The 23,231-nt window shown below is 46.8% G+C and overlaps 1 protein-coding gene across 2 annotated transcripts in view; it reads left to right on the plus strand.

Moving 5' to 3' along the window:
* Positions 1-23,231, plus strand: part of LOC122557066 (serine/threonine-protein kinase 26) — a 124,391-nt gene that overhangs the window by 1,221 nt on the left and 99,939 nt on the right. Inside the window, exon 1 of one of the 2 annotated variants that reach the window (XM_087992259.1) lies at positions 12,799-12,950. The exons of the other annotated variant lie outside the window; for it this stretch is intronic. Coding sequence (XP_087848385.1) covers positions 12,948-12,950 — 3 coding nt within the window. The 5' untranslated portion in view covers positions 12,799-12,947. Of the gene's footprint in view, positions 1-12,798; positions 12,951-23,231 lie in introns of those variants that run through there. 2 annotated transcript variants of the gene reach the window in all.

Raw genomic sequence — 23,231 nt, forward strand, 5'->3', positions numbered from 1 at the left:
AAAGAGAGAGGAAAAAAAGAGAGAGGAAAAAAAGAGAGAGGAAAAAAAGAGAGAGGAAAAAAAGAGAGAGGAAAAAAAGAGAGAGGAGAGAAAAAGAGAGAGAGGAAAAAAAGAGAGAGGAAAAAAAGAGAGAGGGAAAAAAGAGAGAGGAAAAAAGAGAGGAGAGGAGAGAAAAAGAGAGAGGAAAAAAAGAGAGAGGAAAAAAAGAGAGAGGAAAAAAAGAGAGAGGAAAAAAAGAGAGAGGAAAAAAAGAGAGAGGAAAAAAAGAGAGAGGAAAAAAAGAGAGAGGAAAAAAGAGAGAGGAAAAAAAGAGAGAGAGGAAAAAAGAGAGATAGGAGGAAAAAAAGAGAGAGGAAAAAAAGAGAGATAGGGAAAAAAGAGAGAGGAAAAAAGATATCGTCCACAGATTGAGATCAAAAAGCTAGAGTTCAAAACAGAGAGAGGCAAAACAGACGAGTTAGGACAGAACATCAGCGATAGTGAACACCCAGCGAGCTCTCCCCCCCTCTATCGATAGTCCCACAACGCTAGCGTCACCCCTCTTTCTCTTCCCACCTCTCTTCCCTCTTCCCCCCTCTCACCAGCTCTCTGCCCCCCCCCTCTCTCTTCCCCCCCTCTCTCTTCCCCCCCTCTCTCTTCCCCCCCTCTCTCTTCCACCCCCTCTCTCGTCCCCCCCTCTCTCTTCACCCCCCTCTCTCTTGCCCCACCCCTCTCGCTTCCCCCCCTCTCTCGTCCCCCCCTCTCTCTTCCCCCACCTCTCTCGTTCCCCCCCTCTCTCTCCCCCCCTCTCTGCTCCCCCCCCTCTCTCTTCCCCCCCTCTCTCTGTCCCCCTCTCTCTCCCCCCCCTCTCTTCTCTTCCCCCCTCTCTTCCTCTTCCCCCCTCTCTCTCCTCTTCCCTCTCTCTCGTCCCCCCTCTCTCTTCCCCCCCCTCTCTTCCCCCCCCTCTCTTCCCCCCCCCCTCTCTTCCCCCCCCCTCTCTTCCCCCCCCTCTCTTCCCCCCCCTCTCTCTTCCCCCCCCGCTCTTCCCCCCCTCTCTCTTCCCCCCCCTCTCTCTCCCCCCCCTCTCTCTTCCCCCCCCTCTCTTCCCCCCCCTCTCTCTCCCCCCCTCTCTCTTCCCCCCCCTCTCTCTTCCCCCCCTCTCTCTTCCCCCCTCTCTCTTCCCCCCCCCTCTCTTCCCCCCCCTCTCTTCCCCCCCCCTCTCTTCCCCCCCCCTCTCTTCCCCCCCTCTCTCTTCCCCCTCTCTCTTCCTCTTCCCCCTCTCTCTTCCTCTTCCCCCCTCTCTCTCCCTCTTCCCCCCTCTCTCTCCCTCTTCCCCCCTCGCTCTCCCTCTTCCCCCCTCTCTCTCCCTCTTCCCCCCTCTCTCCTCTTCCCCCCTCTCGCCCTCTTCCCCCCTCTCTCTCCTCTTCCCCCCTCTCTCTTCCTCTTCCCCCCTCTCTCTTCTCTTCCCCCCTCTCTCTTCCTCTTCCCCCCTCTCTCTCCCTCTTCCCCCCTCTCTCTCCCTCTTCCCCCCTCTCTCCCTCTTCCCCCCTCTCTCTCCCTCTTCCCCCCTCTCTCTCCCTCTTCCCCCCTCTCTCTCCCTCTTCCCCCCTCTCTCTCCCTCTTCCCCCCTCTCTCTCCCTCTTCCCCCCTCTCTCTCCCTCTTCCCCCTCTCTCTCCCTCTTCCCCCCTCTCTCTCCCTCTTCCCCCCCTCTCTCCCTCTTCCCCCCCTCTCTCCCTCTTCCCCCCCTTCCCTCTCCCTCTTCCCCCCCTCTCTCTCCCTCTTCCCCCCCTCTCTCTCCCTCTTCCCCCCCTCTCTCTCCCTCTTCCCCCCCCTCTCTCCCTCTTCCCCCCCCCTCTCTCCCTCTTCCCCCCTCTCTCTCCCTCTTCCCCCCCTCTCTCTCCCTCTTCCCCCCCTCTCTCTCCCTCTTCCCCCCCTCTCTCTCCCTCTTCCCCCCCTCTCTCTCCCTCTTCCCCCCCTCTCTCTCCCTCTTCCCCCCCTCTCTCTCCCTCTTCCCCCCCTCTCTCTCCCTCTTCCCCCCCTCTCTCTCCCTCTTCCCCCCCTCTCTCTCCCTCTTCCCCCCCTCTCTCTCCCTCTTCCCCCCCTCTCTCTCCCTCTTCCCCCCCTCTCTCTCCCTCTTCCCCCCCCTCTCTCTCCCTCTTCCCCCCCTCTCTCTCTCTCTCTCTCTCTCTCTCCCTCTTCCCCCCCCCCTCTCCCTCTTCCCCCCCCCCTCTCTCCCTCTTCCCCCCCTCTCTCCCTCTTCCCCCCCCTTCCCTCTTCCCCCCCTCTCTCTCCCTCTTCCCCCCCTCTCTCTCCCTCTTCCCCCCCCCTCTCTCTCCCTCTTCCCCCCCCTCTCTCTCTCTCTCTCTCTCTCCCTCTTCCCCCCCCTCTCTCTCCCTCTTCCCCCCCTCTCTCTCCCTCTTCCCCCCCTCTCTCTCCCTCTTCCCCCCCTCTCTCTCCCTCTTCCCCCCCTCTCTCTCCCTCTTCCCCCCCCCTCTCCCTCTTCCCCCCCCTTCCCTCTTCCCCCCCCTCTCTCTCCCTCTTCCCCCCCCTCTCTCTCCCTCTTCCCCCCCCTCTCTCTCCCTCTTCCCCCCCCTCTCTCTCTCTCTCTCTCTCCCCCCCTTCCCCCTGCCTCTCGTTCCCCTTTCCACCACCACCTGCCCTTGTCACGTCCCCCCTCAGTCCTGTGTCTTCTCACTACCACTTCTCCTCCTCACAACCATGAGCTGCCGGGTTGCAGTGAAAGTTTTACTGTTTTGCATAAGTTTCGCTGGGGCTGTCTGACCATGGGGGAGCAGAGTCATGCCAGCTGCTGAACAGTTGGTACCTTGACATGTGCCCCCCCCATATTGTTGCTGTCTTCTGTGAGAGGTGTACTATTCGTACACTGTCTTCTGTAGATAACAGTCTTGCCTTGTCTTAGTTGGTGTGCTGTCAGTAAACTGAACACTCGTTCAATGCAGTGAACAATGTAATTATCTGAAGAAAAGAGAGGGACTTCCTGCTGGGGTCTGGCCGATAGGTATCCCTCAGGGTGTGTATGGTTATCATTGTAGTGCTGTTGTGCAATCTTGCTGTGTGTAAGTTGTCATCTTTTTGATCACTTTTTCTACCTGCACGTGACAGTCGGCAGTTCCACATATTCCTCACATATTCCCAAAATATTCCCAGTTGCCATTCTCTGAACCACGTAACCTGCCAGTCTGACCATGATTTGAACCTGATTTGCTGGGGATGGATGCTTTGTGAAATCCTCCTGTGGGCTGCTCTGTCGATATTCCTGATAGCTAAAGTGGAATTAACCACTTAACTGCATTTTGCAGGAACCCTGGTGGATGAGGAGACATGTCTGAAGTTGGGCGATAGTTTTGGAGGGGGCGTTATTATTGCAAGGACGCCTAGGGTTGGGTCAGTGCCCCTCTCCCTCTGGGCGAATTGAATTACTCTTATCCCCTCACACCCTGACCTGGATGACTCTTACCCCCCCTCCCCCGAAAGGTGTATTTGACCAGCAATGCCTGTCAGTCGTGTTGCCTCTCATAGCTTTGCGATGTCAGTCTCTTCGCCCTGTCAGTAGGACAAGAATTCCGAACCCAGTCTGGTGAATTTGGCTCAGAACCTGGGCTCACTCTGAGGGAGTGCTGCAAAATTGGAGGTTGGTATCACAAATGCAGTATTAATATCGAAGTCCTTGATGGAAGTGTGAGATCCCAGGGCATTATTTGAAAGAGCAGCAAGGGAGTTAACCACTTTGTTTTATCAATATTTATCCTTTAGCCAGCATTGCGCAAAATAGATGATCTGGCCTTTTGATTTATTGCCTTTGGTGGAAGGTTGCTGTTTGGAAATTGGCTTCTCATATCACAAGCCTTCAGAGGTGTTTATTAGGAGTAAAGTGTTTTGGGCTGCCTGAGGCTGCGAAAGGCACTATGTAAATGCAAGATTTTTTTCTGAAAAACCCAGCAGCAATGCAAATTGACTGGATCAAAGTTGCTGCTTATCTTTGTTTCCCTGTCTTTAGTTAAAGAACTGCGAAATGAATGATATGCGAGCAGAACCGTGTGTCACCTTCAGCTCCCTTCTGCCGTAACTGGGTTTTGTGGGATGTAGGCCTGGTTCGTCCTTTGCTATTGCTTTGAATACACCCACACAGTGTGAAGACAGGACAGTGCTGACGAGGCACATCAGCTACTGTCATCTGTTACCTGGAGACTGCAGAACAGGAAGAGCAAGGTGACTTTGAGAACAGTTCAGATCACCTTGCCTCTGCTATTCAAAATCTCCCCCTCCCCCATTTTGAGGAAGAGAAAAACCCAGGAAGGCTTTATATTTCCACAGTCGGGTGTCTCATCTCTGAGACAGATCACTGTTGTGCAGTGCAGCAAATGTGCAGTGGTTTTCAGAGACCAGTCTGAGCCTTAGTTTGCAGATCAGCTGGACCATAAACAGATTCACGTAGAAAATGACTGCCAGTGGCTAAATGGTTCTCTCTTTGCTATTAAATGGACTCAATGTAACTCCATTAAGGGCAAATCTGACCCGCCAGACTGGCAAAATCATCCTCCACTCATGACACTTGAGCAGATAAGGCAACCCCCAGTGTAGCACGGACGGGGTGCTGCACTGTTGAAGGTGCCGTCTCCAGGATGTGTGACATTGGAAGTGAGATAATGCCATCCCTCTGAAGTGGATGCGAAAACTCCCATGAGACGGGGGTTTCTCCTCAGCGGGCTGGCCGAGATTTATCCCTCAGCCGATATCACGAAAACTGATGATCTGGTCGTTGCTGTGTTGTTGTTGTTTGTGGGAGCTTGCTGGGCTGCAAATCTGCTACCGCGTTTCCGATGTGCCAACAGTGACTGGACTTCAAAAACAAACTTCCTTGGCAATTGAGCATTGTGAGATGCCCGGAGGCTATGACAGATGCCATAGAAATGCATCTCATCCTAGGCCCAACACTCTGTAGCTGCTCCATCAATGACCTTCTCTCCATCATTAGGTCAAAGAGCTACGAGGTTACAGAATATTCATGATTTCTCTAATGAGTGCACGCACTGCTGCTGCCTCAAACATCTTCACACAGCGATTGGCATCAGCGTGCCAACCGCAGCCTTGACTTCTGGTTCCATTCACCTCAGAGGCTCACGCAACCAGAAAGAAACTTCAAGGGATCTCTACTCCTCAGATACTGAATACGTTCATGTCCTTATGCAGTGAGACGTGGATAACATCTTGGTTTGGGTTGACAATTGACAAGATAACATTTGTGCCACACAAGTGCCATGGCGATTTTATCCCCAATGACCATCTTCAAGAAGAGAGAGTCTCATCATTGCTCCCCTTGCCATCCAATGGCATTATCGTGGCTGAATTCCTCACTATCAACATCTGGGGGTTGATCAGAAACTATACCAGTTCAATCATATAAATGCTGTGGCTACAAAAGCAGCTCAAAGCCTGGCAATGAGTAGCTCACCACCTGACTTCCCAGAGCCTGTCTGCTATTTAGTCAGTAGTTTAGATTAGATTAGATTCCCTACAGTGTGGAAACAGGCACTTTGGCCCAACAAGTCCACACCGACCCTCCGAAGAGTAACCCCCACCCAGTCCCATTTCCCTCTGACTAATGCACCTAACACTATGGGCAATTTAGCATGGCCCATTCACCTGACCTACACATCTTTGGACTGTGGGAGGAAAGTGGAATATTCCCCACTTGTCTGGATAAGTGCAGTTCCAATATGAATTTTGCTTGATAGGCATCCTATCCACTCCCTCTACCCTCTAACACACAGTCGGAGCAATGTATGCCATCTACATGATGCACTGCAACAAACTCGGCAAAACTCCTCCATCAGCACCTTCCAAAGCTGTGACCACTTTCATCTCGAAGGATGAGGGCAGCTGATACCAGCCACTGCAAGTTCCCCTCAACTTGCACGCTATCCTGACTTGGAACAATATCATCATTCCTTCGTGGTGCTGGGGGTAAATTTTGGAACTCTCTTTCGGACAGTGCTTTGGGTATACTTACCCCTAAGGGGGTGGGTTAGTGCAAGTTATTAGTTTGTTTGTCTGGCCACCTTGTTTGCAATGCAGAGTGTGGGTTCAATTCCTGTACATACTGACATTAGGATGAAGGACTCTCCTTCTTTACCTCTCCCATCACCTGAGGTGTGGTGACCCTCAGGTCAAACCATCACTACTCGCCTCTCTCTAAAGGAAGAGCAGTCTTGTGGTCTGTGTGGACCATGGTGACTTTATCCCCAAGGACAGCAGCAGTCCAAAAGGGCAGCATCAAATGCAGTTACGCATGGAAAAAAGCTGTTGACCTTCCAGCAAGTGAATTTTCTGTAAGTGTCTCACATGAACTGGAATATTTATTAATGAATCTTGTTTCTTGTATATATTAGGAGAAAGTGAGGTCTGCAGATGCTGGAGATCAGAGATGGAAATGTGTTGCTGGAAAAGCGCAGCAGGTCAGGCAGCATCCAAGGAGCAGGAGAATCGACGTTTCGGGCATTAGCCCTTCTTCGGGAATGGGCTAATGCCCGAAGAAGGGCTAATGCCCGAAACGTCGATTCTCCTGTTCCCTAGATGCTGCCTGACCTGCTGCGCTTTTCCAGCAACACATTTCCATCTCTTGTATATATTACATCATTAATGACTGTACAATTGAAGGAGAACATGTGGTGTTACAGTTGGACCATTATCACTCGTGTGGTTGTTTAAGCATAACAGTTACAATCGGTCAGAGCTATCTGCAAGACATATGCCCATCTTTGTCTTTACCTCTTCCGTGAGACTCTTCCTGCCAAAGGGCAGTATTTGATTCGGTTTTATGAAAGTTTCATCTTTGTGTTTTAATTTGCTACTTGACTTGGCTGCTCTCTACCTCAATTTTTGCAGTCCTCCAGTTTTGGCCTCTTGCACATCCTGATCATCTCCACCAGAGACATTCAAATCCTAAATTCTGGAATTCGGTTCTCCAACTCTAGACCTCTCCTGCCTTTTTAAAGAGGCTGCTTAAAATGTACCTTTTGGACTGTCCTTCTGTGTAGCTTCGTATTGAGATTAGTTAATTCTGTTAGATTGTGATCGTCTCCTGTGAGGTGTCATGAGGTCTTTTACCACAGTACGGTACTGTATATATGTCTGAGTTCATGAGTTGTCTTCGCCACCTTTAATTATCACCAGTATTATCAGTCTTGTAAAGACTCACTGACTGGATTTAGATGCACTGAGCATGACCCCTGGAATGCCTGGTTCATTTTTCCTTTGATATTAGGTCTTGTTTGTTCATTGCTGTGTTACTGGCTTGAACGCATTAGCCTGCCATTAGCACAGAAGAATGCACTCTAGTACACACCGCTAACAGGAAGCTGCATGCTTCATTGACCTAGGAAGTACTGTAATCTCAGCAAATCATGACAGCAAAATACCCGTGACAATAAATGAAACTACTTTCCAAACTTGAAGCTCCTGTTTTCTTTTGTGCCTTTTGTTTTGAGACTGAACATATCAGTTGATTCTGAAACTGGTACATTTTTGTTTAATATGGCAGCCAGCTAGTTTAACCATTTGCCATTGATTCTGACGGGATCTCTTAATGTAGCATTGGGTTTTAAAGTGGTGATTTAAAGATAAAACGATTACCGACTCCTGGCTCCTTTCTCCACCGTGAAATATTTGCTTCAATCAGCCCTAACCTCTACCCTCTCCTTGAACAGCAACATGGACATCGTCCAATACAATAACTGTCTCTGCCACCTACCTACCTCCACATCCCCCAGTCCATCTGACCAGACTTTCTTGAAGCTTTCCTCAATTCCATTCCTAAACGCTCCTCCTCCACTGTTTCTTTTCAATCGTTTGTGGGATAGGGGTGTCCCTGGCTGGGCGAACATATGTTTCCCACCTCTGAACGCCTCAAGATCTAAGTGGTTCGGTGGGGTCATTTCAGAGGGTAGTTAAGAGGCAACCACATTGGCTTACATGTGACTCCAAACCCAAAGCAGACGGGGGGGGGGCTTTCTCACCTTTCTTCTCTCATGGCCTTACCATGCTGAGCTTGTCCATGAGTCCTTGCTTTTTAATCCTATTCCCACTAAACCGCTGAACTCATAACTTCCCTTCTTGATATCCGTGATATTGTCAACAGTGCTGTCTCCTCGGGTGCTGTCTATCTCCCTTTCAGACCAGCCATGGGCATCCTTCTCTTAAAAGCCCCTGCTTTACCTGACAAACAGCCAGCTTCAAGTTCCTTGAATGTCTCCCTGCCACTCTGTTTGAACCAGATTTCTGGTCTTGCCAATGTAATGAAATGGCTCAGAGACATGACTGTGACTGTGACTGTGGCCTGTGGTGAACTTTCCCTCCTTGACCAGTCTGTAGTCTTTGACATGGTTGATCACATTGATGTGAATGAATCTCCATTCACTGGTTCCACTTTTATCTATCAATCTAAACATAGACTGAGAATCATGTGCAACACCTTCTCCTCCAGCTAAGCTTCTCCCACCACAAGGATCTATCTTTGGTTCATCCTATTTCTCATTGACGTGCTGTCCCTCAAAACATTGCCCAAAAACATTTGCTAATGTACGTTGCTGATTCGCAACTCTCCCTCATTGTCATCTCCTATGACCCCTCCATGGTCATTGCATTAGCAGACTACATCTCTGATATCCAGTAAATGGTGAGCTGCTATTTCCTCCAATGAAATATTACAAAAACTGAAGCCATTGTCTTCAGTGCCTGCCACCAACTCTATTTTTCAATGCCAACTTTACCCCTCTCCCTGGCAGCAGCCGCAAACTGAACCAGACTGTTTGTGACTGCTGTGTAATATCTGATTTGGAGGTGAGCTTCTGATCGTAAAAACAAATTGTTTCCTTTCATGACATTCCTGACTCCACACCCTCATCAGCTCCATCTGTTGTAACCTTCATCCACATATATGTTTTCTCAAGACTTGACGATTCCAATGTATTCTGTGTGGTCTTCCACATTATATCCACTATAAGTTTGAGATCATCCAAACTTCTGCTAGCCCAGTCTTAATTTGCACCAGGTCCAGTTCACCTATCATCCCTGTGTTCACTGATCGACACTGACTCCCTGTCAAGCAATACCTTGGTTTAAAATTTTCATCCTCGTTTTCATGTCCCTCTGTCCTCCTAATCTTTGTAAATTGCTCCAACCCTACCAGCCTCTGATCTCATGCCCCTTCTAATTCTGGTCTCTCGAACATCCTGACTTTAACCACTCTACGATTGGTGGCCATGCCTTTGGTTACCTAGCTCCCAAGCTCAGTGATACTCTCCCTGAAGCTCTTAATCTGTAACTTTTTTCATCCAATAGAATTGCGAATGTTGAAACCCTTTTTAAAAATGAAGAGAGTGATAAACGCAGTAACTACAGGCTCATCAGCTTAATGTTGGAGAAATGTATTTCATTTGTCCTGCCATTGCTGACTAGTCCTCCAACTGCAAAGATCTGAAGCTCTAGACTTTCGATGTAAGCCCTCTGTGCCTCTATAACTCCCAATCCATTGATAAGACCCTGTGTAAAACCTTGCTGTTTGTCCAAGGCTTTGATCATCTTTGACAACCCTATATCTCCTTATGTGGCTGTGCGCCAAATTGTTAAAGCTCTTGTCATTTTACTATATGGAAGACGTTACATAAATGTTGTTGCTGTTCACTTCAGCTCAATGTTCTTGGGATGAAGGTGAGAGGAAAACCTTGGCAAAAGGTTGCCGTGAATGGAACAGTCGATGATGTGAATTTCATCTCTCACACTCCATAACCCTGAGGTTGTTCAAAACTCTAGGCCTTATTTTAACATTTACCAAGTCTCATTTAGCAGCCCTTGTGGGCTTATTGACATACATCATCAGCTCCTGTACATTGATGCCTCAAATGTGAATTGCTTATCCTTGTTTTTGAGGCCTTTCATGGTCCCACACTTGCCTATCTCTAGCGACCTTCGACCCAGCCACTGTTTGAGATATCTGTGCTCCTCTGATTCTGACCTTTTGAGCATTCTTTATTTTAATTAATTTCCAACGTCAGTAGCTGTGCTTTTGATGGACTAGGCACTAAGCAGTAGAATACCCCCCTGAAACCTCTGCATCTCCACTTCTCTGACGTTCCTTAAACCTTTGACCAAGCTTTTGATCCATCAGCCCTTGTATGGGAAAGGGCTGTCCGAACGTTTCCGACCTGAAACATTGACTCCCATTCTCCTCTGCTGCTTGTCCTGCTGTGCTGTTTCCCGCTCCTAGACCCAACGACCTGGAGCTGCTTCATCAGTGACCATCCCTTCGTTGTCGGTGAATGCCCCCACTTCTGATCTTATGATGGTGCAATGTTCAGCACCATTCATGATTCCTCATGATGAATTTTGACATAGTCCAGATCTTACTGAAGCAGACCGTGTCCAAGCTTGGGCTGGAAAATGGCAAGTCACATTTACATCCCACAAGCGCTAGACAAAGACCATTTTAAACAACAGTCTGACATCACCTTTAATATTCAATGACAGTATTATCGTTGAATTCCCCACTATTGACATCCTAGAGGCAACCATTGACCAGAGATTGGGCTGGACCAGTCATCTAAGCACTGACTACAAGTGCTGGAGTTCTGAGGTCAGCAGGTCACTTCCTCCATCACCACTCCCTAACCATCCAATGCCTGGAGGAGAACACCTCATCTTCCACCTCGGGACCCTCAAGGCATCAATGTGGATTTCACCAGTTTTCTCATTTACCTTCTCCCCACCTTATCCCAGTTCCAACCTTCCAACTTGGTGGGCGGCACGGTGGCGCAGTGGTTAGCACTGCTGCCTCACAGCGCCAGAGACCCGTGTTCAATTCCCGACTCAGGCGACTGACTGTGTGGAGTTTGCACATTCTCCCCGTGTCTGCGTGGGTTTCCTCCGGGTGCTCCGGTTTCCTCCCACAGTCACAAAGATGTGCGGGTCAGGTGAATTGGCCATGCTAAATTGCCCGTAGTGTTAGGTTAAAGGGGTAAATGTAGGGGTATGGGTGGGTTGCGCTTCGGCGGGTCGGTGTGGACTTGTTGGGCCGAAAGGCCTGTTTCCACACTGTAAGTAATCTAATCTAACTCTGCACCGCCCTCATGACCTGTCCTACCTGTCTATCTTCCTTCCCACCTATCTGCCCCACCCTCCTGTCCGACCTATTACCATTAACCCCACCTCCATCTAACTATCACGCACTCAGCTACCCTCCCTCCCCCTCCCATTTGTCTCACCACCCTCTCGGCTCACAGCCTCATTCCTGATGAAGGGTTATTGCCTGAAACATCGACTCTCCTGCTCCTTGGATGCTGCCTGACCTGCTGTGCTTTTCTAGCACCACTCTCTCAACCACACTTCCTGACTTGCCCAGTGCCTGTTCATCCAGTGCACCATATCCAACATCTAGCCGCTCTACCAGAGATGCCGAAAAGCAGCAGTGTGTACAAGATGCACTGCAGTAACTCAACAAGTCTCCTCTGACATTTGCGTCCAAACCTGTAACCAGTGCCATCTAGCACATATACGCCCTGGCAGATTCTCTTCCAAAGCCACTTACCATCCTGACCACTGTTATCAGGTCAAAATCCTGGAACTCCCTTCCTAAACACTGTTGGTGTACCTGCCCCATTCCTCAATGGACTGCAGCCATTCAAGAAGGCATCTGACCACCACCTTGTCCAGGGCAATTAGGGATTAGTAATAAATGCTGGCCCAGCCAGCAACCTCCAGATCAACAAATTTGGTGGTTCAGTGCCAGATCTTGTTTGATATCTCTCCTGGTGAAGCACTGTGTGAGGTTTTGTTGTGTTTGATGGGTTGAATGGCCTCCACTAGTATTTATGTTCCCTGTCCTCACCTTGCTTTGGCAGACAATTCAAAAATTCTCAAAACCCAGATTGATTTGTATCAATGGCGTGAAAGTGTGAGCAGTTCAATGGAGTGAAGCGCTAGACGTGGGCTTGGAATTCGACCCAGCCAATCAACTCAGACCAAGAACCAGGTGTACTCTAACCTTAGAGTCTGAATCTTGTTGGTTCATCCCAAATCAAAGGCTAGAACGTAAAATCCGGTGAGGTGCCATGCTAATGGAGTGTTGCATTGCTTACAAATAGGTTAGCATCTAGAAGCTAAACACATGTTCCTAACAAACTCCATCTTGGTACAAAGCCACTGGAGATACTCTAGCTTAGAAGTAATTGAATTTCAGATCATTGAAATGTGAGATGCACCAAGTTTATGTATATTTGTATATATATTGTGCAAATCATATTTCATGAACAAGTATTAACTGGAAATTGGTGGACTTCAGTGTTATTGTAGAAAACTGTTGATCTCGAGCTGACGTGTTGACAACGGCCCCTGCCTGCTCGATCTTTCTTTGGATTTGAGGGTTTTTTCCATTTTTTGGGGAGTGGGAGGAGACCAGCAAGGCTGTTAATTTCAATAAATAGCAATTGTGCAATTTACAGAACCCATCCTCCCTGGGTGGAACTTGTACCAACAAAGTATTTATTGTACACATTAGGTAAGATTAGTTTGTGGCAAATAGTTGTGGGCATACAAAGTTTAATCATTGTCAGTTCAATTGTATGAGTCTGTGCAAGAGTGAATTCATACAGTACACAAGCAAAGGCAGTGATTTTTGGACAGTTGAGTTCCTTATGTTGCATTTTAATTGAAGATCTTTCAACAAACAAAACAACTTATTTTTTATCCACTCATGGGACAGGGGCGTTGCTGGCTGGTCCAATATTTATTGCCTGTCCCTAGTTGCCTTTGAGAAGTGGCCTACTTGTGTGAGTTGCCTTCATGAACCGCTGCAGTCCATGTTCTGTATGTTGACCCACAAGCCCTTAGAGAGGGAGTTCCACAATTTTGACCCAGTGATAATGCCGAGACGACGGTACTTTTCCGAGTCAGGATGGTGAGTAACTTGGGGTTGTGAAGGGCGGGGGGAGGAGTCTTGCAGGCGCCTTGTGTTCCCACATATAAGACACAGTACCTTTAAACATCATAAACCTTCTGATTGTTTATGTCCACTCTTTCTCCAGGGTCTGTGCTACACACTTTGTTAATTTCAAGGTGGATATAGTGGGCCATATCTGGTGGGACCCGTACATCTCAAGATCTGCATGTTGCCAAAAGCATGCAGTAATTTGACTAAATGGCACTGATGTTCCATTTGAAAACTTGCTGCTGGTCGAGCCTGCACCATCTAATCTGGGCCATGAGTGATATTCTCACCATGAATTGCCCTGCAACACAATACCAGGCATTTAAAAAGAACTGATCATCTTGTGCGGAGTTAAGTTGAAACTTTATTGCTGGAACAGCACAGCAGGTCAGGCAGCATCCAGGGAACAGGAGATTCGACGTTTCGGGCACAGGCCCTTCTTCAGGAATGAGCAGAGAGTGTTCAGCAGGAGAAGATAAAAGGTAGGGAGGAGGGACTTGGAGGAGGGGAGTTGGAAATGTGATAGGTGGAAAGAGGTCAAGGTGAGGGTGATAGGTATATGGAAGTTTCCCTTGGGGCCTTGGAGAGAAGTGAGGGGGGAGGTGTGGGCGCAAGTGTTGCACCTCCTGCGGTTGCAAGGGAAGGTGCCGGGAGTGGTGGTTGGGTCGGTGGGGGGTGTGGATCTGACAAGGGAGTCGCGGAGGGAGTGGTCTCTACGGAAAGCTGATAGGGGAGGGGAGGGAAATATATCCTTGGTGCTGGGGTCTGTTTGGAGGTGGCGGAAGTGACGGCGGATGATGCGCTGTACATGGAGGTTGGTGGGGTGGTAGGTGAGGACCAGTGGGGTTCTGTCCTGGTGGCGGTTGGAGGGGCGGGGCTCAAGGGCGGAGGAGCGGGAAGTGGAGGAGATGCGGTGGAGGGCACCGTCGACCACGTCGGGGGGGGAAATTGCGGTCCTTGAAGAAGGAGGCCATCTGTGCGGAGTTAACCCATACATCCCTGGCTAATGTATCACACTGTATAAGTAGTGTGTTTCACTGGACTTTGGACAAATGTACTGAAATTACTGATACTAAGACGTCATTTGATACAAATGATAATGTGAGCTCAGGTCATCAGTGTGAGAAACTAATTGTGGTGCTTATCCTAAACCTGAGCAGTAGATCTGTAATGCCATGTTCCTGCCCAATTTCCAGGTTTCCTTCGCCTACTTTCCTGCAGCCACCTCTTAAACCTATTCTTCAAACCTGCTTTCTGTTCGATCTGCTTGCACATATTGTGATAGGACTTCAACCCAGAACCTCTGACCCAGAGTTAGGAACACTGCCACTATGCTACAAGAGCCCCTGTTTAAGATTGCACCTTTTTTATCGGACCTGTTCAGAAGTAATTACAGTAGACTTCTGTGGCCCAGAGTCAGAGTCTTAAACATTGACGAGAAATAAATTACTTTCATGTCCCCTGGGGAAAGTTCTAAATCACATCACTTCAAAAGCAGTTCATTGACTGCATAGCTATTGTGTGGGAAAGAGACAGCCAGCTGTGCAGAGACAGTATTGAGTTAATGTCCAGATTATTCTCTTTGGCAATCTTCTCCATTTAAACATCTGACCTTGTCTTCCCTGCTTGAACATTTTTGATTTAGTTCCTGAGCTGCTCCAAGGCTCGGACAGACTGTGGGCTGAATTGGTTCCCCCCTGTCACCGTGTCATAAACCTCTGTTATCCAGCTTCCTGTTTGCACTGAATGTTTGACATCTGAGATGTGAGCGAGACGTAAGAGGAATCACTGGTTAAACTTCTAGTTTTCATCAAATCGCTCTGTTGGCTCTTAACTGTGATGCTGAGCAGCTTGAGAATTGGTGTTGTGGTTGTTCTCCTTTGTGTCACTCTAGCTGTAGTTCTCAGATGCTGAAATTGAGCTCTGCTCAGAGTAAACGGTGGCGAAGTTTTTCTGCTGGGTACTTTGCTGACCATTGACTTCAACTGCTCAGCTGGGCTTCCCCCTGTTATTTTTTCCTCTTATTACCATCCCACAACTCATGGGTCCACCTTTCGGCTTTTGAAAATACATGCGGATGTTCCAAATCCTTGGTGCTTTTAGCTGTTTGTTCTTTTTCTGCCTTTCTCGGTTGTACTGACCTTTGGGTCTCAGTGAGCAATCAGTGTCACTTTCTCGAGCAATGTGTTCCCTAGCTGTTAGTCGGTAACAGGACTCTGTGTCCTTTACTCTTGTGTCAGTATGCACTGTCTTATTGAGGAGTTTGCTTATCTTCCAGTCCCAGTTCTGATAAACATGGCTACACCCAAACAAAGATGTCAGGAGTTTGGGCTAACTCCCTGGTCAGGAGCTTGTTTAACCGTCTTTAAAAATCCAACCTACAAATTGCCTGAATTTGTTTTTCCCTGTGGTGAATGTAGTTTTATTTTACCTTGGAACTTTTCACCACTCTTGCAGAGCAGCTTTTGAAGTTTTTTTGTGAATTACTTTTTCGTTCAGGACACAAGGCAGCAATTCTTTTTTCAAAAATATTCTTTGTATATAAAGATCTTTTTACGAATACAGTCACTAACATAGTTTGGTTCTGTATAGTCTTTGCAAATGAAGAACATACAAACATTGAATTTTGACGTTGCCAACAGACAAACTCAAGGCATTTCTTTCTTATGCAAGATGCTATTACATATATTTGAGGAACTGGGAAGGTCTAATAACTGAATGGACCCCCCATTGTTCTTTCTCAGAAAGACCTTAATCAGTGGTCTTTCCCCACTGCGCCTTGGCAGCAGCTGCCCCAAACTCTAGCATGTAGTCCTAGAGTTTGGAATGTGCAAGTCTGCAATACTCAATCGAGGTCAACTCCTTACACTGGACAGTAACTGCATACATCAGCAGATTAATCATAGGATACTTACAGTGTGGAAACAGGCCCTTTAGCACAACAAGTCTACGCTGACTCTCCGAAGAGTACCCTACCCAATCCCATTCCCCTGCCCTATTACTCTACATTTCCCCCGACTAATGCATCGAACCTACCCATCCCTGAACACTTATGGGCAATTTAGCATGGCCAATTTCACTTAACCTGCACATCTTTGGATTGTGGGAGGAAACCGGAGCACCAGGAGGAAACCCACACAGACACAAGGAGAATGTGCAAACTCCACACGTGCAGTCGCCCAAGGTTGGAATTAAACCCGGGTCCCTGGCGCTGTGAGGCAGCATGCTAACCACTGAGCCACTGTGCTGCTCAAGATTACTAGGTTGAGAATAGGAATTTCATTTCTCGGCTGGTGATTGGGGATGCAGGTTTCAGAACACTGAACAATAAGTCCATAGTCCATTGTATATTAGTGACCGTGTCTTTATCTAATTAACTTTCACATTCCTTAGACACAACCTTAAACAGGTACAGTTTCACAATGGTTATGTCACTATACTAGTAATCCAGAAGTCCAAACCAAAATTTGAAATTTTGGTTGGGAAATGTTCCTTCAGTCAGCCAAATAAATCTGCTGTTAAGAGGCTAGTCTGAGTAATGTTGACCCTGAAATGATCAGATCGTTATAAAAACCCATTCACTTCACTGATGTCCTTCAGGCGAGGAAATCTGTTGGCCTTGCCTGTATAGCCCCAGACCTGTCTCCTAACCCACAGCAGACTTTAAACTGCCCTCTGAAATACTGTAGCAAACCACTAAGTTGTACTGAAGAAAACAACAGATCACAATCTTCTCAAAGGCAGTTGGGGGCAGAGCAATAAATATTTGTCAACAAAGCCTGCACGCCATGAATGAATAAAATAAAAGACAGTTCAGCCTGCTGTTTGCTTATTCTTTGCAACCATGTATTAACCCGTTAACGGGTGTAATGAGAGGCAGCCTTCTTCTTCCTCAGTCAGCTATTGTCTCGGCAACTCAGTTCCTGCAGCAATGTCTGCCCCTCTCAGGTCTCAGATGGGCATGTTTGCTGCTGTTCAAAGACTTGACCTGATGGGCTACTGGCATCCAAAGCACTATTCCGGTTGCCAGGGTTCCAGAGCCAGAGTTAGATCTTACAACACCAAGCTGTACAGCCCCTACTGCATTCTTCTTTACTGGCTCCATTCCACACTCTTTCAAACTTCTTTGACAAAGGGAAAAGTCTTTCAGACAGCGGTTGTGGGTTGGGTGTTTGAGGTGGGTGAAGTACTTTCACCTTCAGTTTGTGATTGAGTCAAAGCTGAATTAGGCGTAACTGGATCTTAAGATTCTGGAGCTGCCAAACCACCTATACTCCCAATTTAATGTGCTTGGAGGATTTGTACAGTTTAGCAAGTAATGACTAGAAAAGTCAATCTTAAGGCACCGCATCCACAAGCAACCACTCCCTCCACCACCGACACTCTGTAGCAGCAGTGTGTATTGTCTACAAGATACACTGCAGATATTCACCAAAAATCCTGCAAAAGAACCTTCCAAACCCATGACCGCTTCCATCCAGAAGAGCAAGGGTAGCAGATATGTGGGAACACCACTCCCTGCAGGTTCCCCTCTCTGAGCCACTAATCATCCTGATTTGGAAATATATTGCCGTTCCTTCATTGTTGCTGGGTCAAAATCCTGGAATTTCTTCAGTGGTATTGTAGGTCAGCCCACAGCAGGTGAACTGCCGTGGTTTAAGAAGGTTCTTAAACCACCATCTTTCCGAGGGCAGCTAAGAACGGGCAATAAATGCTGGACCAGCCAGCGATACCCATGTCCCACGAATGACTTTTGTTTAGAATTAGCCTTGTGGCTTCAATTGCTGCTAGTTCTTCATGGGTTTACTCGTAGGTTGGTTTCCAAGCTTCCTGGTATCATGGCCTGGTCCTACTGCTGACGTCGGTTGCCTTGTGATACTCTCTGCATTGTCTCAACAAGCTATTCAGTTCAGAAAACCATCCCTGAGCTGAAAACGGATTGGAAGTAGCGTTAGAGTATAAAAATCACACAGCTTCAGGTTATCGACCAACAGGTTTATTGGGAAGTATTAGCTTTCAGAGCATTGCTCCTTCATCAGGTAACTACTGGGGCAGGGTCATAAGACACAAAATTTTGTAGAAAAATAAATCTTGCTATTGCTATAAAATCTGTGTCCTTCGAGCCTGTCCCACTATGTGCCTGGTGAAGGAGCAGTGCTCTGAAAGCTAGAAATTCCAAATAAATCTGTTGGACCGTAACCTGGAGTTGTGTGATTTTTAACTTTGCCCACCCCAATTCAACACCGACACCTCCACATCAATCAAAGAACAGACATATAAAGAAATGATTGGTGTGTGAAATCTGTAAATAATCGCAACTTTGTGTGCAGGCTCTCATGAATTAATGAGCATAAGAAATCATATAATTTGAGAGTAACGTAAAACTAATTCTAATAAAATTTCCATTCGTATTTTGACTCTTTTCAATCTTTCAGGTCTTCTTAGGGTTCAGGTTTGGGATTGATGACGTTGTACTAAATAAACATTTAGAATGTGCTTATGTAGTTTAGTGAGTTCCCTATTACTGTACTTTAACCGAAGTAAGAACTTGAATTTATATAGCTCCTTGCACAATTTTAGGATACTTCACAACAACAAGATATGGTTGAAGTGTGGCCACTATTGTACTGTGCACAAATTCAATTTGTGCACGGTAAGCTCCCACAATCAGCAATAAGGTAACGAGCTAATAGGCTGTTTCCGTGAACACAATTGAGGGATAGATTGAGCTGGAACGTTGGGGAGATTATTTTTTCTAAGTATTGGAGTGAATTGACCCAACCCTCAGCAAAATAATATTTTGTAAAATAAAGCGATCACTCCTGGAACGTGTTTATTACAAGCTTTGAGAATCTGCCTGCAGGCTTCTGGTACAGTATTAGAAATCTTTGGAGGAAAAACTGAAGAATGGTAGCTATGCACAACTAACTAAGAGGATGGACAGGGTCTTTGTTTAATGTCTCACTCAAAGCGAGCACCTCTCGCAGTGTCGCACTCCTCACTTCCACTTCCTACACTTTCCCCTTTGGTTACATTCTTGTTGTTTCTGGAGTGAGATTGAAATCCTCATTGCTGTGCAGTACCCTGAGATTGTGGAAAGAGGTAAATGAATTAATGTTCTTAGTTGGGTTAAATTGGAGTAATGGGGATCTTGCTAAACTATCTAAGCGTGTACTAAATATATATTTAGTCCAAAGTGATAAATCCCCACCCTGAACCCCAAGAGAACTCAAAAGTTTGAAAAGAGTCAAAATATGAATATTTAATATCCTTCGACTTTCTGACTTGTAGACAAATCTACAGAAATTGCATGGAATCATATAGCAGGCGTGACCATTTCAACGCATTATTTGCTTTAGAAATCTGTCACCCTCTCAGACAGGGGACTGTAAAAATGGCCATTAACTTGCTCATCTATCATTAGATTTCTAAATGGGTTTGCACTTGACATTTTTTCCATCTGGTTACAAGGTAGTTTGAGATTATTTATGAAGCGCTCTATAAATCCATGGTATTTTCCACAGCTGTGTTTATTTCAACATGTATTCCAATGAGGTATTTTCTGTTCTAATAGCACTGGGCTGTTTAACTGGCTGGAAATGTGTTGCTGGAAAAGCGCAGCAGGTCAGGCAGCATCCAGGGAACAGGAGAATCGACGTTTCGGGCATAAGCCCTTCTTCAGGAATGAGGAAAGTTTGTCCAGCAGGCTAAGATAAAAGGTAGGGAGGAGGGACTTGGGGGAGGGGCGTCGGAAATGTGATAGGTGGAAAGAGGTCAAGGTGAGGGTGATAGGTCAGATTGGGGTGGGGGCGGAGAGGTCGGGAAGAAGATTGCAGGTTAGGAAGGCGGTGCTGAATTTGATGGATTTGACTGAGACAGGGTGGGGGGAGGGGAAATGAGGACAAAGTCAGGACAAGGAGTTCCCAGGGTTATTTCTGAAAGTGACCTCTGTAGAGGGATTGTACAGCTACCATATGAGCTATCTGAGCTGTATTCATTTGGAGCACTCATCATTGGCCAAGTGTAGTAGCCTTTGATTAGCTGCAGCATAGACTCACCAGAATGATGCTGGGACTTGATGTGTTAAAATCAGACCAAATTGTGTAAACCTGCCTAGTACTGCCTTGAGTATTGGAGATTGAAGTATGAGCCAGGGTGTTTAATAGTTTCAAATACTTTGAGACACTGAGAAGCCATTTGGCCTCAGGAAAGGGACATCATTTTAAAGTTCTGATCTAGGGCACTCGAGGGAAATCAGGAAGTACCTACTCGCACAGTGATTAGATTAGATTAGATTACTACAGTGTGTAAACAGGCCCTTCGGCCCAACAAGTCCACACCGACCCTTCAAAGAGCAACCCACCTAGACCCATTCCCCTACATTTTCCCCTTCCACCTAACACTAGGGGCAATTTAGCATGGCCAATTCACCTAACCTGCACATATTTGGACTGTGGGAGGACACCCACGCAGACATGGGGAGAATGTGCAAACTCCACACAGACTGAGGTGGGAATTGAACCCTGTCTCTGGCGCTGTGAGGCGGCAGTGCTAACCACTGTGCCACCGTTATTGACAGAAACTGGAAATCTTTTCCTTCTGACATGCTGTGGATGCTTTCATGATGTGATAAAGATTCAGGAAGACTATCTAGCAATTTTCAACACTGCTAGGTATCAAAGCACCTTTTGAAGTTCAAATGTAGTGAAGGATCATGGTAGCTGATTTGAAACAAACTCCCACAGTGCAGTATAATACAGTCAGATCTGATATACCACAGGAGTTCCATTCTTGTGCAATCCCATGTTATCAGAAAATCGTGTAATAGCAGCACCATTTAACTAATGGGGCTGGAATTGTGTTATAACCAATACACGTTTTAAAGGTTTGTGCTGCAGAAACACTGTCCCCAGTTTATCAATCATAGCAAATTTGCATTAACGAAGTGCACATTCTGGCAGAACAACCTGTATTGATCAGTAGTTCTTTAGTTCACTATGTTGAGCAAGGGACAAATATTGGCGATGGACATGAGGTTAATTGACTTCTTGGTCCTGTGCACTGTTATTCCATGTGCTGCTGGCTGCTCTCCCCTGTTTTAGCTCCATAAATACAAGGACATTCAAAACCCTGCTGTCGTTGTCTTAAATTGCAGCTAACCCCATTCCTTGTGCTCCTCGTTGAGCAATATGTTGAATTGAAAATTCTTATCCTCATTTTCCAATTCATCTGTGACCTCATTTCATCCTAACTCTATAATCGGCTCTGTCCTCCCAGTCCTCAGAAGTATCTAATTTTGGTTATTGGTGGTCATGCCTTTGGCTACCTAGGCCTCAATCCGAGATTTCCTCACTACACCTGCCCAGGCTCTGTCTCATGTTGTCTTTAAGATACCTCTTGAAACCTTGAAATCTGACCTAACAGGTGTGTCTGAACCTAATAGTACCACAGAATCCCTACAGTGCGGAAAGAGGTCATTTGGCCCATCTCCAGTCTTGTGAAGAGCCTAGCTTCCCTACCTTATCGCTGTAATCCTGGACATTACGGGGCAATTTTTAGCAGAGGCAATCCATCTAGCCTGCACATCTTTGGGCTGTGGGAGGAAACCAGAGCACCCAGAGGAAACCCACCCAGACACGGGGAGAATGTGCAAACTCCACACAGACAGTCACCCGAGGGTGGAATAGAACCCAGGTCCCTGGCACTGTGAGGCAGCAGTGCTAACCACTGAGCCAACATCTCAGCACTTCATTTTATAATGGTCCTGTAAGCATCTTTTCATTAGGTTAAAGACGTAATGTGTATATATACGTTATTGTCGATTGGCTTTAGTTTATTAGGAGATGCGGAGCTTCTGTGAATAAATGGAGTTGAGATACAGATCAGCTGATTGAATGGTAGTGCAGGTTTGTTATAGAGTTGGCAAAGGCTTGGTGCCTGAATGGCCTCCTGCTGTTGTTCTTCAAGGGAACTCATCCACTTGTAACTGTGTCTGAATTCTGCTCCTGACCATGACACTCAAAGTTAGCTGAAAAGTTCCAAACCGTGAAATAAAATCCTTGCAAGCTCTTGGCTTGTTTGATGGTGGCTGGACAATTTTAGTTTTTATATTGTGAGGCGGATTTGCTGAGAGTTGGCTCAGTTTGAATCCGGTTTTGCAAAGACCACTGATGTTTCACGGATGTCAATTACAGTTTTGGAACTCTCAGCTCTCTGGCTATAACTCAACACTCCTCTGGGCCAGAGCAGTTTATGCTAACATTCCCAGGGGCATATAACCATGCATTTCACTTTGGAAGCTGTAGCATAGAATGATTCCTTCATAACTCGCAATATGTAGGGGAGAACACACATTGATGTGACTTCTTACAACCTGAATATGGGTATGAAAAGAAGGGGTTTGGAGGGATATGGGCCAGGTGCTGGTGGGTAGGACGAGGTTGGGTTGGGATATCTGGTCGGCATGGACGGGTTAGACCGAAGGGTCTGTTTCTGTGCTGTACATCTCTATGATTCTATAAATAGGCATCGTTCCAGCCGTATTGAGGAATTCAGAATCTATGCCTGTGCTCCTCCTCCACTGTGTTAAAAACATTGACAGAACACCTTGTCTGCTCTCATTAAGGAACATCTATGTCTGAATCTTTCAAAGGAAACAGCCAGATGGGGAGTCGATGGCATCATTGGGGAAACCAGGCTTCAATAAACGCTTCACTGTTTTAGCAGTTCATCTTAATGAAAGAGTCCAGTGTCAGCACTCTGCCATCTCATTCATTTGCAAAAGGCACAAAACCACCTTTGAATATTTCGGGAAAAGGACTGCAACGGATTGTGATTTAAGAGAGGGTGTGGCTATTCAGAGACCTGCCAGCTCATGGTACTCCGAGTGTTACACTGAGCTCCTTGTGATAGTCCAAGTCACATGGGAAGATTGTTCTCCTGTCCTGTGCCCCTCCAGTTTGCACAGGTATCTTTCGTCCAGGACTGTTAGCTCAGGTGGAAGCCCACAGAATTGAGGGCAAATTACCAATACAGCTGGGAAATTTGTTGAGTAGTAGGTGACGGAAATGTGGGATGATGAGTAGACATTGTGACCAGAGGTGTCCCAAAAGGATCTGTGTTAGGCCTTCAATTATTCACATTATTTAATAATGACTTAGATAATAGCATGGAAACTCCATATATTCAAATTTGCTGATAACACAAAATTGGGTGGTTCGTGGAGATGATAGCATAAAATTATAAAGGTAT

This window comes from Chiloscyllium plagiosum, unplaced genomic scaffold (assembly GCF_037043375.1).
Source record: "Chiloscyllium plagiosum isolate Xiang-an unplaced genomic scaffold, Cpla_swu_hap1 HiC_scaffold_11, whole genome shotgun sequence".
Lineage (NCBI taxonomy): Eukaryota > Metazoa > Chordata > Chondrichthyes > Orectolobiformes > Hemiscylliidae > Chiloscyllium > Chiloscyllium plagiosum.